This window comes from Mustela nigripes, chromosome 1, assembly GCF_022355385.1.
Source record: "Mustela nigripes isolate SB6536 chromosome 1, MUSNIG.SB6536, whole genome shotgun sequence".
Taxonomy (NCBI): domain Eukaryota; kingdom Metazoa; phylum Chordata; class Mammalia; order Carnivora; family Mustelidae; genus Mustela; species Mustela nigripes.
Genome location: NC_081557.1, coordinates 99,935,097 through 99,956,426, shown reverse-complemented (window position 1 = coordinate 99,956,426; position 21,330 = coordinate 99,935,097). Strand labels below are relative to the sequence as shown.

At 39.4% G+C, this 21,330-nt stretch overlaps 1 protein-coding gene across 2 annotated transcripts in view; it reads left to right on the top strand.

Annotated features, from left to right (window-relative positions):
- The window catches only part of ATM (ATM serine/threonine kinase), a 123,467-nt gene that overhangs the window by 16,649 nt on the left and 85,488 nt on the right, over positions 1-21,330 (top strand). For both annotated transcript variants that reach the window (XM_059418019.1, XM_059418010.1), the window contains exons 8-19: positions 5,524-5,689; positions 6,360-6,598; positions 8,417-8,580; positions 9,322-9,491; positions 11,073-11,444; positions 12,496-12,690; positions 13,690-13,785; positions 14,852-15,077; positions 16,674-16,799; positions 17,771-17,896; positions 18,848-18,937; positions 20,613-20,784. In XM_059418019.1, the coding sequence (XP_059274002.1) occupies positions 5,524-5,689; positions 6,360-6,598; positions 8,417-8,580; positions 9,322-9,491; positions 11,073-11,444; positions 12,496-12,690; positions 13,690-13,785; positions 14,852-15,077; positions 16,674-16,799; positions 17,771-17,896; positions 18,848-18,937; positions 20,613-20,784 (2,142 nt within the window). The remainder of the gene's footprint in view (positions 1-5,523; positions 5,690-6,359; positions 6,599-8,416; positions 8,581-9,321; positions 9,492-11,072; positions 11,445-12,495; positions 12,691-13,689; positions 13,786-14,851; positions 15,078-16,673; positions 16,800-17,770; positions 17,897-18,847; positions 18,938-20,612; positions 20,785-21,330) is intronic.

Below are 21,330 nucleotides of genomic sequence, written 5' to 3'. Positions count from 1 at the left end.
AGTAGAGCCTGTTGGTTGATGATGTTCAGTTCTGTAAGACTAATGTGAAACCCGAGTGGCAGGTGAAGAAAAGTATTAGCAAATACAGCACTTTCAAAAGCTTTGGTTGTACAGGGAAGGGAAAAAGGGATCCTGTTAAAGATGGGAGTGATTGGAGTATATGTAAACGAAATGGGAAGGAGTCCATGGAGAAACAGTGGTTGGATACACAAGAAAATGGACTGTGTTTTTAAAAAATTAATTAATTATTATTATTTATTTTTAGAGAGAGCAGTTGTGCACAGGAATGGGGTGGGGGATTGGGGAGCAAAGGGAGAAGGAGAGAGAATCCCAGACAGGCTCCACACCCAGTGTGGAACCCAACACAGGGCTCGATCCCACCATCCTGAGGTTGTGACCTGAGCTGAAATCAAGAGTCAGATGCTTAATTAGCTGAGCCACCCAGGTGCCCCTCTGTGTTTTCTGAGAATAAGTGTTTCCAAAGTAAGCCCTAGGATTGTCCCAAGGAGGAAGATAGTTTTCCTAATAAGGTAGGAAGGAAGAAATACTGAAAACCTTTAGTGTCTTTCCTGTACAACTAGGATAAAATAAGGACTCCTTTTCGAGGCCTTGGAAGCACTGGGTAATTCTTCTGCTTATCTGTCAGGCCATAACTACAAGCCACCCCCATCCTGCATATGTTTGTGTTCTAGCTACAGTGGCTTTTATTCAGATTCTCTAACCTGGTGGTTTCCAGACATTTTCTTAAAAACAGGCTTTATCTTTTTAGAGCAGTTTCAGATTCATAGCAGAATTGAGCAGAAGTAGGGAGTTCCCATAAACCGCCCGTCACACATGCATAGCTGCTTCTGCTGTCAACATCCTGCACCAAAGTGGCACATTTGTTTCAGGCAGTGACCCTGCGCCAACAGCTCATCCCACCCAAAGCTCAGAGTTGACATTAGGATCAGTCTTGGTGTTGTACGTTCTGTAGATTTTGACAAACGTACAACAACATGTATTTACCATTATAGCATCAACTGGAAAAGCGCCATCGCCCTGGAAGTCCTCTGTGTGCTGCCTGTTCTTCCTTCCCCTCCTACTGATCCCTAGCAACCAGTGATCTTTTTGCCGTCTCTAATTCTGCCTTTTGCAGAATGTCGTTTAGTTGGCATCACACAGTATGTAGTCTTCCCACTTGGGCCTCTTTTGCTTGGTAATATGTGTTTATGGTTCCTCCATGTTTTTCTGTGGCCTGATAGCTGATTTCTTTTTATTTTTATTTATTTTTTTTTTTTTTAAAGATTTTATTTATTTATTTGACAGAGAGAGATCACAAGTAGGCAGAGAGGCAGGCAGAGAGAGAGAGAGAGGAGGAAGCAGGCTCCCTGCTGAGCAGAGAGCCCGATGCGGGACTCGATCCCAGGACCCTGAGATCATGACCTGAGCCGAAGGCAGCGGCTTAACCCACTGAGCCACCCAGGCGCCCAGCTGATTTCTTTTTAGCACCAAATAATATTTCATTGCATGCACCACAGTTTGATTATCTACTCACTTACTGAAGGATGTCTTGATTGCTTCCAAATTTTGGCAATTATGAATAAAGCTGCTGTACACATCCATGTGCAGATAAAATTTTTAGCTCATTTGGGTAAATAAAAAGAAGTGTGATTGCTGAATCAATCATATGGTAACAGTATGTTTAGTTTGGTAAGAAGCTGCCAAAGCTATCTTCCAAACTGGCCATTGTTGATTTATATATTAAATTATCAGTAAAGCTTGATTTTTTTAAAAAAAGATTTTACTTATTTATTTGACAGAGATCACAAGTAGGCAAGAGAAAGAGAGGGGGAAGCAGGCTCCCTGCTGAGCAGAGAGCCCGATGTGGGGCTCGATCCCAGGTCCCTGGCATCATGACCTGAGCTGAAGGCAGAGGCTTTAACCCACTGAGCCACCCACATGCGCCAGCTTGATTATTTAAGAAAGATTTATTTATGAGAGAGAGAGAGAGAGAGAGAGAAGGAGAGCGCAAGCATGCTTACGTGCTCATGTTCACAAGACGGGGAGAGGCAGAGGGGAAGGGAAAAACAGATCCTGGGCTGAGCACGGAGCCCAGTGCAGGGTTTGATCCCAAGAACCAAAGATCATGACCTGAAATGAACCAAGGCAGAGGCTAAACTGACAAAGCCACCCAGGGCAACCCCTAAAGGTTGATTTTTATTTGTAATTAATTTTAATTTTAAAAAATAAGGGTTCTAGTATTTCCTTCTGACACTGCTGTGGATCATCTCATGCTCTCTTTATTTTGGGAGTGCAAGGCCTTTCTCCCCTTGTGGCATTTGTCCTTTTCTTGGCAGAGGCTCCCCTTTGTATGGCTGCTTTCTTCTCCCCCTGCAGGTCTTGGCTTAAATGTCACTGCGTTTTCTGATTGCCCTTCCTAAATTTGTTCTCTTTATTTGTACCATAGTGCCCTTTGTCCTTCGTAGTACTTTTGTGAAAATCAGTACTTTTGTGAAAGTCTCAGTTCATGGGTCAAAGAAAAAGTCTCAAAGGAAATCAAAGTAAGCTTGGAATTGGATGAAAATAAAAAAATACAACATGTCAAAAATTGTAGAATGCAGCTAAAGTTATGTTCAGAGGGTAATTTATGGCACTAACTGCCTATATTACAAAAGAGGGAAAAATATCAAATCAGTAATCTTAGTTTCCATCTCAAGAAACTGGAGAAACAAAACCAAAAACTTGGAAGCAAGCAAAAGAGCAGGAATCACTGAAATTGAAAACAGAAAAACAGAAGAGAACGTTTAATGAAACAAAGCTGATTCTTTGAAAATATCAGTGAAATCCAAAACTGCTAGTAAAAGTGACTAAGAACACAAATTGCTGAGAGTAGGGAGGAAATGGATATAATTGCCATCCTACAGGTATTAGAGGAGTATTAAGAGCACACCTCGAACAACCCTGTGCACGTCGACTTGACCGCTGAATTTACACGGGCCAGCTGCTTAGAACCACTCCTTGTCAGGACTCCCCCGATATGAAATGGGTACTTGAATAGTTCTGTAGCTATTAAAGAAATTGAATCCACGATTTAAAACCTTTCATAAAAGAAGTTGGGAACAGGACAAGGATGTCTGCTCTCGCTACTCCTGTTCAGCACTGTACTGCAATCTCTAGCCAGGGCAGCTCAGCCAGGAGCAGAGCATCCAGGTTGGAAAGAAGAAAGGAAACTGTTCCTATTTGTAGGTAGCATGATTGTCTATCTATAAAGTCCTAAGGAAGCTATAGTTAATTGAGTGTTATTAACTCCAGAAGCTCTTTTTATTATCATGTTCCTTCACTGTCCTTTGAGCTTTTTTGTTGTTGAGCTCATGGAGGAAATGAATTCACCTGCAAGCATGTCCTACAGCCTCTTTTTATTTTTTAATTAGTTGAACCTCTACGCTTCTGCAACTTTCACTGACTGTCTTATGCCAGTTCTTTTAACCACTTACTAGGATAGTATGTGGGATTCTGTGAGACTTGGGATCACTTCCCCCAACTAACAAAAGGCCTAAAGCTTGAGCTTTAGTTGAAGATAGTTGACATTCTCATTTTCCCTCTCTGCTCCTATCAGGTAATAAGAGGAAAATGCTCGGGGGCGCCTGGGTGGCTCAGTCAGTTAAAGCCTCTGCCTTCGGCTCAGGTAATGATCCCAGGGTTCGGGGATCAAGCCCTGCGGCAGGCTCTCTGCTCGACAGGGAGCCTGCTCCCCCGCCTGCCTCTTTGCCTACTTCTGATCTCTGTCAAATAAATAAATAAAATCTTAAAAAAATTTTTTTAAAAAGGGAAATGATCAAGATAACCATTCCTTTTTTTTTTTTTAAGGTTTTATTTACTAGAGAGTGTGCCCGTGCATGTGCACACACTAGTTGGGGGGTTGGGGAGCCAGAGGACAGGGAGGGGGCAAGCAGATGTCCCACACACAGCAGAGCCTGACACAGGACTTGATCCCAGGACCCTGAGATCGTAACCTGAGCTGAAGTCAGATGCCTCACCGACTGAGCCATCCAGGTCGTCCTCCTCCAGTTCCCATTTTCTTGTTTCCACATTTCTGTGTGTTAACTCACAGTTTTTAACCATTTAGGTATTGTAATGACAGAAATTTGGGAAGCACTGATGCAGAGTTGTATAAATTAATGTCAGCTAACGATAGGAATCGTTTGAATAATCATTTTCTTTACAATAATATTTGAGGTATTTATATTATTCTTTTGTGTTTGAATCTGATTTTAAATTATCTCTGCAGAATTATGTGATACATACAATTAAAAAGGAAGATACCATAGGTGTTACTCTCACTCATTTTTACCAGCCATGGACTCTATTTATATGGGGAGCAAATCCTGCATTAGCAGCTTTGGTTTTAGCTCCTGGTTCTGGGAGACGATTCTCAGTGCATCTCACCTTTTCTGCATACTTATGAGTGACTCTGACTGCTTTATTCCTGACTTTTTTAAAGTACATGTGTATAGTGAACCTTGGAAGGTGGAGATGGTGACAGAGATGATGGCTTCCTCAGAGCCAAGGACAGGTTTGCTCGCTGCCTGTGTGTCGCAGAAAGCTCGAGGGTTCTCTCACTGTTTGCACGTGTGTCACCTGTCTTTTCATGTCACCTTGGGGATTGAGGAATTTATGCAGAAAGGAAGGTACTCAGTCGGGAATAGTTTGTCTTCTGCCAGCATCCGTGAAACTGGCATTCTGATCCCTTAGCTTACAAGTAGAGTAAAATCTCAGCCCCTTGACAGCATTCTTGATACATTTTACACTCGTTATTAATCAGACCGCCTCAAGACAAAGCAGTGGCCTGTGTGCTGTCCCATGCTCTGTTAGACCTAAAGGAAGGGACACAGATAGAAGTCAAGCAGCTTGTCTGAGGGCTGGCTGCACATAGTCTCTGGCCAAAAGTTGTTCCTCTCTTGAAGGCATTTTATGTAAAATAAAGTTCAATATGGATGTGATACTTTTACCATATTAAATGTAAATTAAGGGACGCCTGGGTGGCCCAGTCGGTTAAGCGGCTGCCTTCAGCTCAGGTCATGACCCCAGGGTCCTGGAATCGAGTCCTCCATCGGGCTCCTTGCTCAGTGGGGAGCCTGCTTCTCTGCCTCTGCCTGCCTCTCAGCCTGCTTGTGCTCTCTCTCTTTCCCTCTCTGACAAATAAAGTCTTAAAAAATAAAAATAGAAAATAAATGTAAATTAGTATGATTTTAAATCTTTTTCTCTAGATGGGATTACTGAAATTTATTTATTTAAAAAGATTTATTTACTTAGCGAGCAGGTGGGGCAGAGGAGGCAGGAGGAGGGAGAGAACCTCAAGCAGACTCCCCGCTGTGTGCGAACCCAGGACCCCAAGATCATGACCTCAGCTGAAGCCAAGAGTTGGATGCTTAACTGACTGAGCCACCCAGCTGGCCTGGAATATTGAAATTTAAATTAAATAAAGACTTTTAAGATAAACGCTTTGATAGTTCCTTTTTAATAATTTTATTTTTTTTTTTTAAGAATTGTTCTCTGTGTACTTCAGTCTGTACCTTAAACCTGCACAAGACATTAATAGAGTTTTAGTGGCTAGAATAATTCATGCTGTGACCAGAGGATGCTGTTCGCAAACTGATGGATTAAATTCCAAATTTTTGGATTTCTTTTCCAAAGCTATTCAACATGCAAGGTAATCTAATCTCTTTTTGTTTTGCTTTGTATTGAAAACCCGTTTGATTTTCCTGTAAGACCATGTGTTCGCTCCAGTAACTAAAAATGTTACCAACTGAAAAAACAAAACAAAGCTGGCTCATTATAGTAGAATTAGTGGATTCCCAAAGAAAGTGTCAGCTGTACGCTTCCTGAATATCCAAAGGCAGACGGAACATGAAAACCGCGTTCATAAGTGGAAGACCAGTATTGCTTATCTAGGGACAGGAAAAGCCAAATGTCCTTTTAAGTAGTTTCATTTCCTCCATTTTTGAAAATAGATGTACTAAGAAAAAATAAAATGGGAACAGACTTTGGGAGTGTCAGTATCTGACATTTGTGTGACATTATCCAGTCCGTCCTGTGAAGCGTTGTATAAATGGTGGTGTTAGAAATCCGTTTCCTCTCCTTTTGCAGTGTTTCAGCAGCAGGGAGCGAGTAGGGAGGATGCCTCAGCACCAGAGAAGAGCTGTTTTGTTTGTTCTGTTGCTCAGATTTTTTTTGTTTCTGAGTCATTCTGGAACTAAGGCTACTGTTACTTGAAGATGAGATTTTTTTTTTTTTTTCCAGCATGCAACTTCATAACTGCCTTCAGTTTTCATTTTTCTGCCCTGTTACACCAAGCTGAGTCTGTTTATTTTCTGTGACAGACAGGAAAAGAGCTCTGCAGGTCTGAATCACATCTTAGCAGCATTTGTTATCTTCCTCAAGACACTGGCTGCTAACTTTCGAATACGAGTGTGTCAATTAGGAGATGAAATTCTTCCTACCTTGCTTTATATTTGGACTCAACATAGACTTAATGATTCCTTAAAAGAAGTAATTATTGAATTATTTCAACTGCAAATATATGTGCATCATCCAAAGGGAGCGAAAACTCAAGAAAAAGGTATAAAAGTTTTTGCTGTTTTGAATTTGCTTCTTCATTAAAACACAGAGGCTTAAGTATTAAATTTTCTATTTCGTAGGAGGTTATGACCTTCCTCTGGATTGTTGTACTTGGTTAATGTTATTAGTCTTGAAGGTGCTTCTCACACTTTTTTTTTTAAGAATTTGAAGCTGTGGTAACAAATCCTGCCCTGCCTTACCATGTGTTTAGTACCTTTGTAAGTATTGTGAGGAACACAGACAAATGGGAGATGCTGATCCTTTGGCAGCTGTTGACGTGGCAATAATTAGGTGCCGGAAGGGATGACCCAGACTGGAGTATGAGTGAGTTTGGAGAAGACAGGGTCTTGTGTGTCTGCATACTGCTCTTATTAGAAGGTAAAAGAGATAAATGTGGACTGCGAACAGCGAGACTAATCAATTCCTCAGGAAGATGTGTCCATACTGCCTTAAACCTCACACTCAATCCAGGCCGCCATTTTTTCTGGAAAACCAGAAATGGTTTTTTTCTGGGAAACCAGAAATGAGTGACTTCTCCTCCTTTGATACCATTCCATCTGTCTCTCACCAAGAGAGTGTTGCTTGATAACAGATAGTGCATATTTGAAAGTGGTTGAGAGAGTAGATCTTAAAAGTACTCATCACAAAGAAAAAACTTTTTTTGTAACTACGTACGGTATATTAACTATGTAAGGCATTGTGGTCATTTCGCAGTGTGTACAGATACCAAATAATTATGTTGTACCTCCAAAATTAATGTTGTATGTCAGTTATACCTCAATTAAAAATAATCTTTAAAAAATCTTAGATGGTGTAGCTTCACTCAGTGACAGGAATTTTATTGGGTCGAACTGGAACTGCGTGGGTTCCCTCAGGCTCTTACTCTGTTTACCTTTGTGCCTGCACTAGCCTTTGGACAGATTCATCATGGCCAGTGTAAGGCCCTTGTTAGGAAATCAAACTCCATTGAGAAATAGCTAAAATGGTGGAAAACTGTGAGAGCCAATTTTTTTTTTCCCCCAAAGTCACTGTCTATGTTTAATGGGCTCTTTACCAATGTGAAGTTAGATGTATTTGTAGCCCATGAAACCACTGTTAAGTCAAAGAATGGTGGATTTTCTTAGGGTTTCCTCTTTCACACAGGATAAAGATGAGACTTATCCAGGAGATGACACTGTGTTTAGGGTTTTGGTTCACTGTGTATTTAGGATGAATTGGAAGTTGGTAGGATGATGAAGTCTGCCAGAAACACTCATGTGGTTTTAGGCTATACTAATAGATGTTATGGTTTGTGTGGGAAGTAATAGCTCCTTTGTTACCTACACTGGTCCGATCACAGTGGGCGTATCCTGTCCACCAGATTTCGTAGAGTCGCCATTTCAAGAGGGACAGGGTACTGGAGTGTGTTTAGGTACAGACAACTAGAATGAGGAGAAGTCTGGGCAACATGTCATTTGTACACTAAAGGAACTAAGAATGTTTTTCTCTTAATGATAAACAGAGAACTTCCTCCTCATACAAATGATGGGACATATTGTATTTGTCTCAGGGGAGAGAAGAAATTAGGTTTTGATTGGGATTTTGATGGAGCTGAATAGAGAAAGTTAGATCAGAGTATAGAAGAATTTTACAACAAATAGCTGAGTGTGAGCCAGACAGTGGTACAAAGTCGGGCCTGCCAGGATATTGTCTGAAGAGGCCCGAGTACAGAATGGATGGCTGGACCAGTTTCCACCTTAACAGCTGAATGGTTCTGTGGGAGTTGGTAGTGCAAATGGAGTGTAGACGTAAACTGTATTTTTAATTTTTTGAATTCCAGGTGCTTATGAATCAAGTAAATGGAGAAGTATCCTATATAACTTATATGATCTGCTAATTAACGAGATAAATCATATAGGAAGCAGAGGGAAGTATTCTTCAGGCTCTCGTAATGCTGCTGTCAAGGAAAACTTGATTGAGTTAATGGCAGATATTTGTCACCAGGTACAGTAGGTCTTGTCACATTTTGAAGTTTTCTATTAGTTTCCCTTTTACTGGGTTTTTAAAATGTGTGTTCTGATAAAAAGCCTTGTAAAATTACTTTGTATATGTAACTATTCCTTTCAAAACTCCGAATTTGGAATTGCTGTTCTGATTGAATAATTATTTTGCACATAAGAACGTAATGAAAACTAGTGATGAACTTTTTTTTCATGCTTTTTTAAATTTAAGATTTTACTTATTTGTCCGAGAGAGAGAGAGCAGGTGCGCACATAGCAGGGGGAGCAGGGGGCAGAGGGAGAAGCAGACTCCTCACTGAGCAAAGATCCTGATGCAGGACTCCGTCCCAGGACCCTGGGATCATGACCTTACCCGAAGGCAGATGCTTAATGGACTGAGCCACCCAGGCATCCCCAAATCCTTTTTTTTTTTTTTAAAAATCAAAAGAAATTTTAAATTTAATCCCATTGAAAACAGATTTTTGCTTTACTTTTAGATGTCTTGGTACAAATGTTTCTGGGCAATAGAACTAATAACTTACTTGGTAATATCTGTTTTCGAGAGAGCTACTACAATCACGCAAAATATGTGTTACTGTGTTACGTGTATGTATTTCTTTAACTTATTACTCTTGCTCTGTGACTTCCCTGTGACTTCATTTGAGGAGGAATTTTTTTCCTTCAAAGTATTAGAAAACAGAATCTGTATATAAAGAAAAAAGATTTTCTTTTTGTTATCTTACAGATTTTTAATGAAGATACTAGATCTCTGGAGATTTCTCAGTCTTATACTACCACCCAAAGAGAATGTAATGATTACAGTGCGCCTTGCAAAAAGAAGAAAATAGAATTAGGCTGGGAAGTAATAAAAGATCATCTTCAGAAGTCACAGAGTGATTTTGATCTTGTGCCTTGGTAAAATGTTACTGTTTTCTCTTCCAGTGTCATTTTAGTCTCATTTAGCTTTTCTCATAAGCCCTGCAGTAGAACGGCCTGGCCATAACTAGGTCCATTGTCCAGTTGAAACCAGTCCCTGGTGAAGGGGAAGGTGCTTGCCAGGACCTCTGGTGATCAACCACAGAGGCTCGTGCTGGAGCCTGGGCCTGAGGGCCGCCTCACCGAAGCAGCTCGCCTTCGCAGGGAAGACGGGAGGACGGCTGCCCAGCAGGCGTGGAATGCGCTGAGCTGTGTGTCTCCACACAGAGATTTTAGCATGAAGAAATTGAAGATGGCATTCAGAGGTCACAGAATAATTTGGACCTTGTGCCATAGTAAAAGGTTGCCTTTTTAAAGAATTTACTGTGTATAGCATACACAGTTATTCAAATGATTAAATGAATTGTGGAGTTCTATGATATCACACAATATTAGGTCTGGTAGGAATCTTTAGAAAATGTCCAGCTCAGCCTGTTTGGTTTACCAAAAGGAAAACAAAACAGGGAAAGGCTAAGCAGCTTGTCCAGGGACAGTCCGAAGTTTGTAGATGACAGTCAAACTCGTGTGATCTATGCCTTGATTTTTACCGTGGTGATGTCATATTTAAATAAACTGAGTCGTGAGGGGGAAGCATCTTGATTTAGATACTTGTTGCGTAAGTTCATGTTTCTTTTTTTTTTTTTTTAAGGTTTTATTTATTTATTTGACAGAGATCACAGTAGGCAGAGAGGCAGGCAGAGAGAGAGAGAGAGAGGAGGAAGCAGGCTCCCTGCTGAGCAGAGAGCCCGATGTGGGGCTCAATCCCAGGACCCTGAGATCATGACCTGAGCCGAAGGCAGCGGCTTGACCCACTGAGCCACCCCGGTGCCCTAAGTTCGTGTTTCTTTTACGTGGTGGAGGGATCCCTGTTTCAGAGTCTTCCAATTTTTCCACTTAGTCCGGGGTTAGTTACTGAATACGTGCTGTGTGCCAAGCATTAGGTAGGCATTCACGGATGAATAAGGGAAAGCTCCTCTTCGGGAGTAGTTCACATTCTAGAAAACTCATAGCAGATATTTACTGAATTAACTGAATGTCTAGGAAAAGCAGTTGTTTGGTTTTTTGTCTGTTTTCTTGATTTGGAGCAATCTTACTGGTGGCTGAAGAGCAAGGATGGAAATGACAACTTCAAGTAGAAAAATCTAATTTACTTTAGTCTTGTTTTTAAGTAGGCTCCATGCCCAGTATGGGGCTTGAACTCATGATTCTGAGATCAGGAGTCACATGCTCTACCAACCTAGCCAGCCACGTGCCCCTAAGTTCGTTATTCCTCAAAGTTTTTATATAAGGGACGTAAGACAACTCACCTGCTTAGCCAGAGAATTATCATTCTTCCTGACACTCTAGGAAGCAGGGACGAAGAAATGTTCAAAGCCAGTGTATTTTGAGAGCAGTATGGAAAATAATGATGGCGATACTCTAGGATATTATTAAGAGTGCTGTGTCCATATGTTTGTTTTCGTTTAGTTTGTTCATGGAATTGAATAATTTTAATTTCAATTATCCTCTTATTTTATCTAGGTTACAGATTACAACCCAATTAATATCAAAATATCCTTCAAGTTTACCTAACTATGAGCTGTCACCATTACTGATGATACTGTACCAGCTTCTACCTCAACATCGACACGGGGAGCGCACACCATATGTGTTACGATGCCTTACGGAAGTTGCATTGTGTCAAGGCAAGAAATCAAACCTGGAAGGCTCGCAGAAGTCAGATTTGTTGAAATTCTGGATTAAAATTTGGTCTCTTACCTTTCGTGGTATAAGTTCTGAGCAGATACAAGCTGAAAACTTTGGTTTACTTGGAGCTATAATTCAAGGCAGTTTAATTGAGGTTGATAGAGAATTCTGGAAGTTATTTACTGGGTCAGCCTGCAGACCGTCACAGTAAGTTGACTATGTATTTGTAAGAGATGTATGTATAGACATAAATACTTTTCTCCTTCCAGTTTTAAAGTTTGTAACTTGAGTTAGCAATATGATATATTTGATTTGAGATGTTTTTGTTGTTTGTCCAAGGAGTTTTTAATAAGTAAATAAATGTAAATGTAGTTTCAAGTGTAGAGAGTTCATTAAGACCAATTTTAAAGAATTAGGTGTTTAAATTTCTTTTATCTTTAATTGCATATTAAGTACATACTATTCAATATCCATAAATTTTTTTTAGTAGTGCAACAGACAGTTATAATAAGAGATAGTTCTTCTCAAATGTAATCAGACTTCTCACAATTTTTTGTGTTCATTCAGTCAGTAGACATTCCCTCTGCACTTAGATGTGTTGGGCATCATCTTAAGCGTTAGTAGCAGCTCGATGGTAAATACGGTAGACAAGATCTTTCTACCTAAAAGAGCTTATTTTTTAGCAAAGAGGATGGTTAACAAATTTGGAATGAGTTCAGAGCTTGGAGTTAGGACCTGCAGTGACACAGGGACACTGAATCCAGAAACTCAATCTGCTATAGAACAAGATGTTCGAATCCTTCTAAGGGACTCGTAGGAAGTCAGGAAGCATATCTTGAAAACTCACGCAAAAGAGCGGAAGCCTCAGGCTGAAAGTTTTACTCACGGAGAGACTTTGGATGCCCTGGAGATTCAAGTTGTCCTTGAGGAAGCTGGTAACGCTTAAAGTTGGAAGTGAACTGGTAACGCTTAAAATGGATGCATTGCTGGTTTTCCTGCCGGAATAACATGGACGAGTCTCCTCCTGCAGTGATTCTCTCCCCTTCTTGACTCTCCCGCTCTGTCCCTCAAGGGTGTCAAACACGTTGTCAGTCTTCTTCACACTCTACTTCACAGTCTACTTTTGGTTATTCTCATGATGCCACCTATGGCAAATCGTCGACTCACAGCGGCTGTGTTAGAGAATATAAAGACCTTCTAGGATTGGGAAAAGAAAAGAGCTGATTTTTAACAGTAGCCGTCCTTTGCTTTGTTGTAGTCCTGCAGTCTGCTGCCTGACTCTGGCGATGGCCATCTGTGGGGTTCCAGAAACTGTAAAAACGGGAGTGGAGCAGAGTATATGTGAAGTAAATAGAAGTTGTTCTTTAAAGGAACTGATAATGAGATGGCTCTTACTCTATCAGTTAGAGGATGACTTGGAAGACAGGACAGAGCTGCCACCGGTTCTTCACAGGTAACGAGCTCATTAGCGTGCGGCCGCTCTTTGTGTCCTACGTACTCGCCATTTTCTGAATGGAGGTGGCTTGTTCTTTCTCAGAGCTCACCCCAGATGCTAACAGGACCTTTGTTTTCACGCCGTTCTGCGTCTCTGCTCGGATCTCGTTTCTGTTCTTTTACTTTGTTCTTATCTCTGCTGAGACGGTGAGAGTAAGGGGGATGTGCCTGGATAATAGGAATTCCAATTCTTTGAGCACTTCTGTGTTCCTTGTGATTTTCTGTGACTGGTTTTGTTTGAACATATCTCTGATGCAGACGTATCCTGGAATCATGATGAGAGTATATTCTCGGTGACAGGTGTTCAGTTAATGGGGGGAGGACTCTGGAGACAAACAGAATGAGGCTTAAACACCAGGAGGGGGGAGCAGCTGGTCTTTGTAACCTTTCCACAGCTGGTAGGCGGGACTGAAGGACATAGGACAGACCTTTGGATCCTAGTGCTTTTCTTTTCTTTCTTTCTTTCTTTTTTTTTTTTAAAGATTGTTTATTTATTTATTTATTTATTCGGCAGTGTGACAGTGAGAGAGGGAATACAAGAGGGGGAGTAAGAGAGTGAGAAGCAGGCTTCCCTCTGAGCAGGGGGCCCGATGCAGAGCTTGATCTCAGGACCCTGGGGTCACGACCCGAGCCGAAGGCAGATGCTCAACCACTGAGCCAGCCAGGCGCCCCGGATCCTAGTGCTTTTGCTTTAATTTCTAACTTACTTATTTTAGAAATGATTTTTAAAAATTGGACAAGCCTGCTGCCAGAAAGTATTGAAAGTAGTAGTGACATAAAGTGTCTGCTTCTTAATTCTTGTTTTAGATGTTAAATAATTCAGTACAGGTGAAAGAAATTTTAATTTTGGATCCAGGTTTTAGAGGTCAGGATTACAGCCAGACATGATGTGTAGGTTTGAAGAATGCTTTACATGGCTTTTGGTCTTCTAAGTGAAGATTTTTTTTTTTCTTTGTAGTAATTTTCCTCATTTTGCAGTAGAGAAAATTCTTGTGAGTCTCACTGTGAAAAACTGTAAAGCTGCAATGAATTTTCTCCAAAGAGTGCCAGAATGGTATGTTACCTAATAGAGTTCTGTGTTGTTTTAAGTTACGGCTTTAATTACAAAGGTAATAATTTCAGCAGAGCAGTAGCTACATCTCAAAAATTGGGAAATAAGTTGATCAATTTATTTTTTATTTTCTTAAAGGTTTTATTTATTTATTTGACAGAGAGAATGAGAGAGGGAACACAAGCAGGGGGAGTGGGAGAGGGAGAAGTAGGCTTCCTGCTGAGCAGGGAGCCTGATGTAGGGCTTGAGCCCAGGACCCTGGGATCATGACCTGAGCTGAAAGCAGACACTTAACTGAGCCGCCCCTAAGTTGATCAGTTTTAAAAAACATCATAACTATTAGCCTATTAGGGAAAAGCTTTTTTTTAATTCAGTGACAATAACCTGTAGCTGTGATTTTTGATCCAGTTGACGGTCTTTTCATTCTCTGTAGCAGAGCTTGTGACATTTGCCATTGGAAGGTATGATGGTGATGGAAGTTTAGCAATGAATTCTTTAAAGATGTGATCCATTTTTGTATGTCCAGTAAAATCTGTTAACTCTAAAACTAATGGTTAATGGAGGATAGGAAAAGTAAAAATAAATCTAAAGATCTCATTTTAGTTGATTGATTCAAGAGGCTTGTGTTTATCGTTGTGGTTGAAAATGACTCACTGGCATGAAGATTCCTAATCTCCCTGGAGAGGGGAGAGGATGAAAAACTCCTTCATTTCGGAGAAATCAACAGGCAAAAAGGAAAATATTTTCAGATAATGTTTATCTTAGTGTTTATGCTTGGTATTATTAATGTTTTCTTTCTTAATACTTGATGAATTTGCCTGGAGATTGTGACCTGTATATTTTCATCCATCTATTAATAAAATTTGCTACCGCATAATGAAATTTGGTGCAGGTAGGTATCAATTCCAGGAAGAGAAGCATTTAAAAGGATAATCCATGAACTCTGTATAAGCAGTGTGTGAATAACAGAGGCACAAAATTAACATGTTCGTTTGTAACATATTGGTGCTGTATGGAGGTGAAGCAGTTGGTCATTCAGTAATAAATTTAAGATCTTACTTTTTTGAAGTGAACAACACCAAAAAGTTCAAGAAGAGCCTTCATTCTCAGAAGTTGAAGAATTGTTTCTCCAAACAACTTTTGACAAGATGGATTTTTTAACCATTGTGAAAGAATGTGCTGTAGAAAAGCACCAGGCCACCGTAGGCTTTTCTGTCCACCAAAACCTCAAGGAGTCACTGGATCGCTATCTCCTGGGATTATCAGAACAGCTTTTAAATAACTACTCGCCTGAGGTGAGACCTTCCGAAGAACTAAGGCCTGTCTTTGGCTCAACTTTGGTGGACGGTTAGGAGGAGAAATGGGCGGGAAGGGCCCTAAGGATGACGAGAGGTTTGATTAAAAAAACAAAGTGACAATGTATACAAATGTGTACGAATAGGGAAAACTGAGCGTGAAAGAAGGAAAACCCAAGAAGAATAATTTGTATTTCTTTGGTACCGGGAATTCTAGTAGACATTGAATGAATAGGATTCCTTGTGTACGTTAGTGGAGAGTAATAATGGTTTTGAGCATAGGGAGGCGATGATGAGAAAGAACATCTACATACAGAGGAGGGAGGTGTTAGAATGACAGGAAAGGACATCATTTAAACTGCTCTGATAGATTTGGGTAACACTTGAAGAAGTGGGTAATAAAATGTAATAGAGGAACTGGCAGGTTCCTCTAGAGGAACTAGTAATTTCTCATAAATCATTTCCTTTGCCTTCTTAAGATCACAAATTCTCTTTGTGTGTGCTGTTCTCTTGCCAAAACTCTCTTTTGACATGAAGTTAATGTCTTTCTGCTTATTTCTTCTTTTTTTTAAAATCTGCTTATTTCTGTCTGTTCAATTCATCCATGTGTCAAAATCCTGCTAAAACCATTCTTAGATAATCTAAGCCATGGTAATTGATCTTTTAATTTTCATAGTACTTAATTTCATAGTACTTATTTCTTTTTAAAGTGAGACTTAACAGCTTCCTTGTACTGTGGTTATTTGTATGTTTTACACACAAATGTCTCAAATGTCTCAAACTCGTTGAGGGGCATATATATTTTTATTAATCTTTGTGTCTTCCACAAAGCCTTATAATATGGTAAATGATTAAATATTTGTTGACTAAAATAAAATCTGCAAGTTACTCAGTGGAGTGAATTCAGTAGTCAAAGATGATGACCCAGAGAACCGGAGAAGAGACAGAATGCCTTATCCTTAGTTACCGGCATTCTCCCACATCACAGTTGTAACCATTTTGTAACACAGTCTTCTGTGTTTTCCCCTAAAATGCCATTTCCTACTGGATAGGAACAAAGCAGTCTGAACATCTTTTCTGTATAGCTGTTAGAAATTTGTAAATAATTTTATAAAATTGGCTATGTGGTATCTACTTGGAAAAATTTGTGCTGGTTTCTGGAGTCTAAAAAGCTGAATAAGTCAAGGTTCTTATCCTGCAGAAGAGTTCAGAATGTCATTTGAATATATCTTTATGTGAATCTGATTTCTGCCCATGTTCTAAGAGTTACTGACTTTTATCTGTCTACCATTTTTTTCTTCTTTCCTTTCTTAACAAATGTTAAGGGTCTATGTGTGTGGTCCTCTGTGCCACTTTAGGAGGAGACAGATACTTAACCTGGCCATTAAGAAGTACTTCTCTTTTTCCTGAGAATCCTAGTTACCACTCTGCAGGGGTCTCTTTGTTCGTAGAGATAATCAGAATCATGCCACTATTCACTCCATTAGCTAAACTTGTTTCTTAATAGGTACATAAATTTTTTCTTACAAATGATAACCGTGCACTACTCAATTATTTATGAAATGAGTATTTTTTTATTTTTTGTTTTACTATAAGAATGCAAATGCAGAAACGCTTATCAGGTGTTCGAGTCTTCTGGTGGGTGTTCTTGGATGCTACTGTTACGTGGGAGTAGTAGCTGAAGAGGAAGCATATAGATCAGAACTGTTCCAGAAAGCCAAGGTATGAAAATTTATTCTAGTCAAGTTTTGGATAAATTTGAAGGAATATATTCCTGGGAGAACTGGTATACTTGCTTGGAAAAAGAAAATTTTTATATAGGTTAACTCTTTTTTATTTATGCCACCTGAGAGAAACGGTACTGTCCTTAACACTTGCAGTTACTATAAGCCAACTATGAATAGAATAATTGAAATCATACACATTAAATTTAATCTTATTAACAAAAATACTGATTTTTATGGGCATTTTTAAAAAAGTTTTTCCTGTGGGATGCCTGGGTGGCTCAGTCGGTTGGGCATCTGCCTTTGGCTTAGGTCTTGATTTCCAGGTTTTGGAATCAACTCGCAAGTTGGGCTCCTTGCTCAGCAGGGAGTCTGCTTCTCCCTCTTCCTCTATCCCTCTCCCTGCTTATGCTCTCTCTCTCACTCTCAAATAAATAAATAAATAAAATGTCAAAAAAAATTTTTTCCCCCGTGATCGTTTTAAACAATCCTTGTTGAGTTTTATATAGGTAGGTTCTAAGTGTGAAACTTTCATCTTTGTGTACTCTTCAGTCAGTGGTATGATTGGTAAGGATAACTGGGTGTAAGATAATTTAAAAAAATTGCTACCATGATTTTTAATTACATTATATAACCAAATATAACCCTTTTTTTTTTTTTTTAAGATTTTATTTATTTGTCAGAGAGACAGAAAGAAAGAATGGGGGAAGGGGAGGAGCAGAGGGGGAAGCAGGCTGAGGAGTAAGCCTGCTTAGTCCTAAGCAAGGAGCCTGATGCAGGACTCAATCTCAGGACCTCGATCATGAACTGAGCTGAAGGCAGACAATTAGCAGGCTCAGGTGCCTAGGCGTCCCAACCAAATACAACTTCTAGAAACACTTAATTTTACTTCTTAAGTAAAACTTTGAAAAGCAGTCACAAAACTGTAATTTTAACTGGAGTTTGGGTTTTTCCTTCTTTTCTTAATAGTCTCTAATGCAGTGTGCAGGAGAAAGTATCACTCTGTTAAAAAATAAGACCTACGAGGAAGCTAGGGTTGCTTCCCTGAGGAATGTGATGACTCTCTGTACTGGTTGCTTGTGCAACTGTACCAAGGTACGATGTGCTTATGTGACTGGTCAGTCTGGGAGGTAGTACCTGGTGGGTTGGTTGGTGGTGTAACTGGGATTTGGGTTTATACACTGATTGAAAGTTAGGGTGAGTGCTAAATAGAAGTAGCAACTGAAGGAAAAAAGAAGCACAGGTCATCTGAGTTTCTCATGGAATAAGTTCAGCATTTCAGAAGGTTTCGGAGGTTATTTTACCGCTTTTAGGCACAACTACATGGGCGATTCTTTTATTGCCCACATTATTATTCATTTCATAAAAACTTGTTGACTGCTGGCTGTGTGATGTGCATACCACTATGACTGGGCTAGCAAGCACCATGAAGCCATTCCTCTCTTCTGCCCGGACAGTCTTCTGTAACACTCAGTAGAAAGTGCTACTCTGTGGAATCTTCATTTTGATTGAGAACAAGCCTCAGGTGTAGCTGAACCAGCCCAGAATGTTGGTAAATCGTTGGAAAAAACATTTTTGGAAGCTGATGATAACTGCATGGCTGTATAATGGTATTACCAGCATATACTTTTGATTTTGTAATGTGTTTTTCTTTTTTTTTCTTAAACTAAAAAAAAAAAAGGTATTTTTCTGTGTGTGTATTTTTTTGTTTTTTTTGTTTTGTGAATGGGAAAGGAGAGACATGGAAGAATGAACTCTAACTTACATTATTACTTAATGTTTAAGGTCAATAGTTGGTATTTTACTTTAATGCTTATACACAATTTAATGGACTATAGTTATTACTTTAAAAAAAGAGGTTAGTGTTGTTAATGCAGTTTATGTGTTGACCCTAATAGTAACCTGTTTATTTATGCTTCTTAAAGATAGAGAATTTCCAGTGTAAAAAAAAAAAATCTATATTTCATTTAAGTTAGAGAAAATATTATCTGTCAAAGATAACTTTCTATTGTTTTGTTTGCTTTGTTTTTTTTGTCTTAATTACAGCCCAGTCCAAATAAAATTGCATCTAGATTTTTCCTACGATTGTTGACATCAAAGCTCATGAATGATATTGCAGATATCTGTAGAAGTTTGGTGAGTATGTTTGTTTTACCACCCTATTTCCTTGATTCTGAGATTTTTTTCATAGGTACCTCTCTTCAGTAGGGATGCATCTCACAAAATGTGGCATCTTGTATATTTTTTAAAATATGGAAATTAAAGTTAACTTGGCTTTAGGGAGGAACATACTGTTTGCTTCTTAAGGTCGGTGCATTGCATACCGCTCAGCTTTTAATTTCTCAGTAATGAAAATAGGTTGAACGATTAGAAACTAATCATCCAGGCTCATACTTACTTCTGTCTAACACGGTAGCAAAATTCAAAATAATCATCTGTCCTTAAAAATAAAAACAAAAGGGACCCCTGGGTGGCTTAATCATTGAGCATCTGACTCTTGGTTCCAGCTCAGTTCATGATGTCAGCATTGTGAGATGGAACCTAGTGTCGGGCTCTGTTCTCCGTGTGGCACCTGCTTAAGATTGTCTCTCTCTCTCTGCTCCTCCCCAGCACCCCCTGCACCCCAGCTTGTACACTCTCTTGTGCTCTTCTGATAAAAATAAAAATAAAAATAAAAACAATTTTACCAGATAAGCAACATAATTTTATCATGGTATTTTTTTTTTCCTATACAAATAGATTTAAGCTACACGTACTTTTTTGTATGGAACAGTGCCTGGCACATGCAGTAGATACTTAAAATATATGTTAAATTAAAAAAATATTCTGTAACTTGGTTCTTTTCACTTAATAATAAATCTTGGTCATTTTTCCATGTTGCTGTATGCTACCATTGTCTTTACCTTTTTTTAATAGTAGCTTTGTATTTCATTATTGGGAATAGTATATTTGTATTTTTAGCCTATCTGACCTTAAGATTGGAAGTGGTTTCTATTTTTCTGTTATTGTTAGAGTTTTTGTAGTAAAGATTCTAGTACTTTTGTCGATTTGTATTTGTGCATATGAGGGGTATAGAATAAATTCTAGCAGTGGAATTTTTTGTTCAAAAGGAATGTGAATTTTACTTTTTTTTTTTAAAGATTTTATTTATTTATTTGACAGAGAGAGATCACAAGTAGGCAGAGAGGCAGGCAGAGAGAGAGAGAGGAGGAAACAGGCTCCCTGCTGAGCAGAGAGCCCGATGCGGGACTCGATCCCAGGACCCTGAGATCATGACCTGAGCCGAAGGCAGCGGCTTAACCCACTGAGCCACCCAGGCGCCCTGAATTTTACTTTTTGATGGATATTGTCACTTTCCTCCAAAATAGTCATACCAATTTATTCTTCTCCCCATATGCTCATTAATTTGGGGAATTAAAATCCTTAATATAGGAAATTATTTGGGAGCTCCTAGGTGGCTCAGTTGGTTAAGCAGCCAACTCTTGGTTTTGACTCAGGTTATGATTGCACGTTCCTGGCACGCCCGGCAGGGAGTCTGCTGGGGCATCCTCTCCCTGCCTCTCCCCTGCTCGAGCGTACTCTGTCCTTCTCCCTTTCTCTCTCTTACATAAAACTTTAAAAAATTATCTTAAAAGTTTGTATAGTATTATTATAGACATATTACAGTTTATCCGTTTTTCATTGTTGGGCACTTAATAGAAATACTGCAGTGTTCATACACCTGAATCTGAATTGTTTGAATAGATGAATTTTAACTACGTCATACTTTTGAAAGAAGCCAATTGAACATCTTTCTTTTCCTTCTTTGAAGGCGTCCTTGATCAGAAAGCCCCTAGACTTGGGAGAAGTAGAATCCATGGAGGACGATCCTGATGAGAATCTGATGGAGGTGGAGGACCAGTCGTCCATGAATCTGTTCACTGACGCCCCTGCCGGCGGCACTAGTGATGCGGCTGTGTCTGGAGACAGCCAGAGCGCCTTCGGTAAATACGCGTTTACTGCTTGGGGCTTTCACTTCTCTGCGTGGATTGGGCATTGTAGAAGGCCTTGTACATACCAACTTTATGCTCATTTTATTTTCCGTGATGTAGTCTGTTAGGTGTGTTCCCTTCTGTGTAGTTTAGATTGCTCTAATTATTAATTGAATTTTACTGTTTTCTTCTTCATGGGAGGAATTTAAACTATTTACAAAAGAAACAGATCTATGTGGTGGATTATTTGGAAAACAGAAAGCAGGAGAGTGAGAAGACCCATACAGCCATCACTCTTAACCTTTTCCCATTATAATCAGCGTCAGTGTTCAAATACTTTTTTATACCTCATTCAGCAGTTATAAGCATTTTTTATTAAGCTATTTGTATTGATAATTGTCCTTCTTGATGGCTTCATAATATTCCACTTAAACATATATATCATAATTCAGTTGACCATTTTTTCTTGTCAGAAATTTAGATTCCTTTTTTTAAATTTATTTTTTATTTATTTTCAGCGTAACGGTATTCATTATTTTTGCACCACACCCAGTGCTC